Below are 6000 nucleotides of genomic sequence, written 5' to 3'. Positions count from 1 at the left end.
ATAGCACAGCACCGCTAAAAGGTATTTCGAGTCTCTTTTCGCAGTAACATATCTCATTTAATATATGAGTTGTTACGCGAATAATAATAATAAGAATAAGAAATAAAAACAAAGCAAATAAATAAAAAAGAGGCCCGAGAAGTGAAACTAGGCCAGAGAGAGGTGAAATAAGGAATGAGGAGGTTCTACGCAGATTCGGAGAGGCAAGGAATATGTGCATAGCTACGGGTTTGAGGGCGATTGCGCAAGCATACGCACGCAGGAGCAGGTGATTCTGCCTGCTACGTGGCGGCGGCGTTTCGCAAGAGGCTCGTGGCGTGTCTGAATGCCGGCAGGAAGGCGGCCGTACAATTGCTGCGAGTCAAGGCCGGTGGGCTGCTCGGCTGCTCGGCGACGCTCGGCGTTCATCGCTCAGTGTGCCGGCAGCAGGCATGGCGGACGGGGCGATAGTGCGCGTGTCCCAGGGAGCTCTGCGCGGCAGCAGTGTGCAGGGCGCCTGGGCCAGCAGCTACCTCGCCTTCCGCGGCATCCCCTACGCACAACCGCCAGTCGGGGAGCTGCGCTTCAAGGTGGGTCTCTCCCTTCAAACGTGCTTCAACGGCATAAACGTTTACGGCTCAAACATCGTAAATTAGTAAATCAACTGAATTCAGTCCTCTGCCTGGGCCATCAGAGAATTTGGCTCACTGCAGTTTGCCGCACTTCACCTCAAGGAAAGCTATGGCTGACAATGGACGCACAACGATTCGTCATGCCAAAATTCTTGGGTTACCTCCTAACATAGTGCAGCAATTGGCCTGGCGATGACTCAGCAAGTTGTCGGAAGTCCCCTGCAGAAATATCGAGCCATACTGCCTCTGTAGCCGTCCATAGCTGCGGAAGTATTGCTGGCGCAGGATTTTTTGCACGAACTATAAATGTTTCAGTGTCTCAGACACTGCACTACAGCTGTAAATCACGGATACAAGCGACCAAAGAGACGTTTTCTTACGTAAACGTCCTTTGTATATAATACAGTCGCTTTCACTTCAAATAATCTACGTGTACATTCAGAAAGTTGCCTTATAGTGTGTGGCGGAGGGTACTTTGTGTCCCACAGCCACAGTCACGTTTTCTGTCCCAGTCGTGAATGGTGCGCGGTAAGAACAACTGCTAGTGAGCCTCCAAATGAGCTCGAATACCTCCAATTTTACCTTCATAAACTTTTCTCAAGATGTTATACAATCTGTAGGTTGAGCAAGTAGTGAGGAAACAAAGGAGAAATCTGGGAAGGGAATTAAAGTTTAGGGAGAAGAAATAAAAACCTCGCGGGTTGCCGATGACATGATTCTGTCAGAGATGGCCAACGAGTCAGAGACGGCCAACGACTTGGAAGAACAGTTGAACGGAATGAAAAGTTTTTTGAAAAACAGATTATACAATGAAAATCAACACAAGTAAAACAAGATTTATGCTGTGGTGCTGACAGAATTTGATAAGGGAATGAGGCACAAAAAGTAAACGATGAGTTTTGTTATTTGGGTAACAAAATTAGTGACAGTGACGAGGAGGTACTGAATCAAAAAATGGTGCAAATGACTCTAAGCACTATGGGACTTAACATCTGAGTCCCCTGGCCGGCTGGAGTGACCGTGCGGTTCTAGGCGCTACAGTCTGGAACCGCGAGACCGCTACGGTCGCAGGTTCGAATCCTGCCTCGGCCATGGATGTGTGTGATGTCCTTAGGTTAGTTAGGTTTAAGTAGTTCCAAGTTCTAGGGGACTGATGACCTCAGACGTTGAGTCCCATAGTGCTCAGAGCCATTTGAACCATCAGTCCCCTGTCCGCCCCCGGTATCTGAGTGGTCAGCGGGATAGAATGTCAATCCTAGGGGCTCGGGTTCAACTCCCGGCTGAGTCGGAGATTTTCTCTGCTCGGGGACTGGGTGTTGTGTTGTCCTAATCATCATCATTTCATCCCCATTGAGGCGAAAGTCGCCGAAGTGGCGGTAAATCGAAAGAATTGCACCTGCACCTGGCCCTAGTCACACGACACATCAGTCCCCTAGACTTAGAACTATTTAAACCTAACTAACCTAAGGACATCACACACGTCCATGCCCGAGGTAGGATTCGAACCTGCGACCGTAGCAGCAGCGCGGTTCCGGACTGAAGCCAGCTTACTGAATTGAACTGGGAAAATAACAAATTTATGGCACAACTTTACTAACGGTAGGACTTTCTTGATAGGACATATCTCGAGGCATCAAAGAATCGTTAATTTCGCAACGGACGGAAGTGAAGGGGAAAGGAGGGGTAAAACATTGTTGGGGGGACCAAGGACTGAATACATTAAGCAGTTTCAAATGGATATAAGTTCCAGTAGCTATGCGGAGATAAAGAGGGCTGTACAGGACAGCCTAGCCTGTGGTAAAACAGTCTTCGGAATGAAGAAGAAGACGATGACGACGACGACAACAACAACAACGTACGAGGAAACCATATGTTGACCGACTCTTCTAGGAACGCACGCTCTTCGAAATTTAACTGTAAACTGCTCCGTGAAACACAGCGCGTCAGCGTATGAGCATCTCCACGGCGCTCTCTCGCTAACTAAACGAACCTGGACGAAACGCGCTGTTCTTCTTTGGATCTCCTCTTCTTCCCTGTCAATCCTATACGGAATGAGTCCCGGACTTCGAGCAATACGCAAATACCGGTCGAAAGAGTGTCTTGTAAGCTTCCTCCCTCGTAGCTAACTACACTTTCTGACGATTCTGGCATCTGCACTTCTTGTGATGTGGTTGCTCCACTTTAAACCCCGTTCCGAACGCATGCTCTCACATATTTAACGGGTTTGACTGCTCCCAGTGAAATCAACAATCGCGTGATCGCACGATAACGAACTTTGCCGCTTTTTTAATCGTCAGCTGTAATCGACCGTCTGCAGCGCTTCTCGCATTTCGCAACAGTTCCCTAGTGTTGCAACGTCATTATATACAGTACAGTATCATCCCCGAACAGTCTCATGCTGATTCTGACATTATCCTGTTATATGTACAGTGAACAGTAATGGTTCTGTACTACTCTCACTGAAGAACTGGAGATGGACAATGCCATTTTGTTTTGGCACCTCTAGAGGCTTGCTACAGTACTGTGGCGAGGAGATTCCGAGGTGTTCGTGGAATGCAGACACGTACCTGTAAACAAGAAAAACGTTAGTTAAGTTACTGTAATTTTGCGAATTGATAATTAAAACTCTGATTGTCTCTCGCACACCCGCTTTCTTGCTCCGTACATTTAATAATTTCTTGTGTCAAACTTATTATACTGCCGAAATGTCATTAATTTATAATATTTATAGTGTTGTAATTAATATAAAACTAGTATGTAATTCGGGAAACGAGAAAATTTCTCAGCCTTGCATAGAGATGCATATGATATCAATGAAAATTTGTTTTTATTGATTTCATCCCTTTGCTCAACAACGTAAGTGAAGTGACAACTTGATTATAAACGCACCTTTGTTTGCATAACTTTTGAAAGTGGTCGCAAAATGTGCATTTTCTTCAGTAAATTATAATACTGTATCGTCATAAAGGTGCATTTTCTTGCCGCGCGGGATTAGCCGAGCGGTCTGGGGCGCTGCAGTCATGGACTGTGTGGCTGGTCCCGGCGGAGGTTCGAGTCCTCCCTCGGGCATGGGTGTGTGTGTTTGTCCTTAGGATAATTTAGGTTAAGTAGTGAGTAAGCTTCGGGACTGATGACCTTTGCAGTTACGTCCCATAAAATTTCACACAAATTTGAACATTTTGCATTTTCTTCAGTAAATTATAATGCTGTATCGTCACAAAGTTCAATTAAGAAACAGTTCAAATGTGACTACTTCAAACCAGCAACGAAACAGTAAGTTAAGTACGCTGGATAGATTACCTGTCAATAAGTTCATCAACATCTACATTTACATGATTACTCTTCAATTCACATCGAACCACCTTCAACCTATTTCTCTAGCGTTCCACTTTCGAACAGTCATCAGGAGAAACGGACATTCAAATATTTCCGTGCATTCTCCGGCCTCTCTTATTATATTATGATGATCATTTCTTCCTATGTAGGTGGGCGCCAACAAAATATTTTTGCGTTCGGAAAGAAAATTGGTGTTGAAAATTCATGAGAAGATCCTGCCACAACGAAAATACCTTCGTTTTAATGAACAGCACCCCAATTCGTATATCATATCAGTAGCACTCTCTCCCCTATTTCACGATAATACAAAATAAGCTGTCATTTTTTGAACTTCTCCGATGTCCTCCGTCAATCCTATCTGATACAGATCCTATACCACTCAGCAGATTCCAGAAGAGGAGGGATGAGCGTAATATAGGCAGCCTCTTTCACAGACCTGCTGAATTTTCTAAGTGTTCTGCCAATAGATCACAGTCTCTCGTCCGCTTCCGCCACATTAGCCGAGCGGTTCTAGGCGCTTCTGTCCGGAACCGAGCTGCTGCTACGGTCGTAGGTTCGAATCCTGCCTCGGGCATGGATGTGTGTGATGTCCTTAGGTGAGCTAGGTTTAAGTAGTTCTAAATCTAGGGTACTGATGACCTCAGACATTAAGTTCAAAATGGTTCAAATGGCTCTGAGCACTATGGGACTTAACTTCTGAGGTCATCAGTCCCCTAGAACTACTTAAACCTAACTAACCTAAGGACATCACACACATCCATGCCCGAGGCAGGATTCGAACCTGCGACCGTAGTGGTCGCGCGGTTCCAGGCATTAAATCCCGTAGTGCTTAGAGTCATTTGAACCATTTTGAACCGTCACATTATCTATGTGATCGTTCCAATTTAAGTTATTCGTCCTTGTCATCCTTAGGTATTTAGTTGAATTTACAGTCTACATTTGTGTCATTCATCGTGTAATCGAAATTTAGGCATTCCTTTTAGCACTCGAGTGAATGACTGCCACTTTTCGCTATTTAAAGCCAATTTCCACTTTTCGCACCTTACAGATATCTTGTCTAAATCATTTTGCTATGGTTTCGATCATCTGATGACTTTACAAGACGGTAAATGACAGCATCATCTATCTGCATGCATTGTAGGAGCGCAAATCGGAAAGTCTTCGCCTCTATTTTTATAAGCCATACCTATTTTTAAGCCATACCTATTCCCAGTGTCGGATCTTTCTTTCTTCCCGCCGGTCATATCTGCCTATAGTTTCGCCGCACGGCACTGTTGCCAGTTGTTAAATTAGCGGTTGTGCTTCACACATGCACGCCGTTAGAGCAACGAAGTGTGATTCATTTTCTGTTGAGCAAGGGACGGACGTGCATCGTGACCTACAGTGAATTGCAGCCTACGTACGGGAAAAACTCTCGCTTTGAGAGCTGTGAGGTGGTGGTGTTATGACCTCGACAAAGGTCGTAGGTCTTGCATGACAGTGAGCCGTCGGGGAGGCCGCATTCGTCGCTGACTGACGAAAAGATTTCCCGCGTGGATGCACCGGTGAAAGCAGAGAGGCGGGTGCACATCACGACCATTTCGCTGGAGCTTGCTACATCGTATGGAAGCGCTTACGACATCGTTCACGGGTTCTTAGTGTACCGGAGGGTTTCCTTTCGGTGGGTGCCTAAGCAGTTGGATGACATGACGAAAGGCAAGAGAATGATGTCTTCACTACATCATCTGGAACGGAACTTCAAGGAGAGTGAAGGTTTGCTGGACCTCATTGTTACTGGCGATAAAACATAGATAGTACATTTCAAACCGAAATCCAAGAACGATGTGGGAACACCCGGGTTCGCCTGCGATATAAAAATTCCGTTCATCGTCATCTGTTGGGAAACTGATGTTAACGGCCTTCTGGGATAGCCGTTGACCGCGCCTCCAGGATTTCGTGCCTCAAGGTGCAGCCGACAGTTATTATTCCACGCTGTCACGTCTTAGGGCTAATAAAAAAAATTGGCAAAGACTTTGTGATTTGCCCTCGTAAGAAGGCTGTCCAGATTGTTTCC

At 45.7% G+C, this 6000-nt stretch overlaps 1 protein-coding gene across 1 annotated transcript in view; it reads left to right on the top strand.

Annotated features, from left to right (window-relative positions):
- Nucleotides 1-427: 427 nt before the first annotated feature.
- The window catches only part of LOC126147961 (esterase FE4-like), a 95513-nt gene continuing 89940 nt past the window's right edge, over nt 428-6000 (top strand). The window contains exon 1 of the mRNA XM_049915725.1: nt 428-569. Within this exon, the coding sequence (XP_049771682.1) occupies nt 432-569 (138 nt within the window). The 5' untranslated portion in view covers nt 428-431. The remainder of the gene's footprint in view (nt 570-6000) is intronic.

Source organism: Schistocerca cancellata, chromosome 2 (genome assembly GCF_023864275.1).
Source record: "Schistocerca cancellata isolate TAMUIC-IGC-003103 chromosome 2, iqSchCanc2.1, whole genome shotgun sequence".
NCBI lineage: Eukaryota > Metazoa > Arthropoda > Insecta > Orthoptera > Acrididae > Schistocerca > Schistocerca cancellata.
The sequence above is the reverse complement of the archived record's forward strand: the minus strand, read 5'-3'. Positions and strand labels throughout refer to the sequence as shown.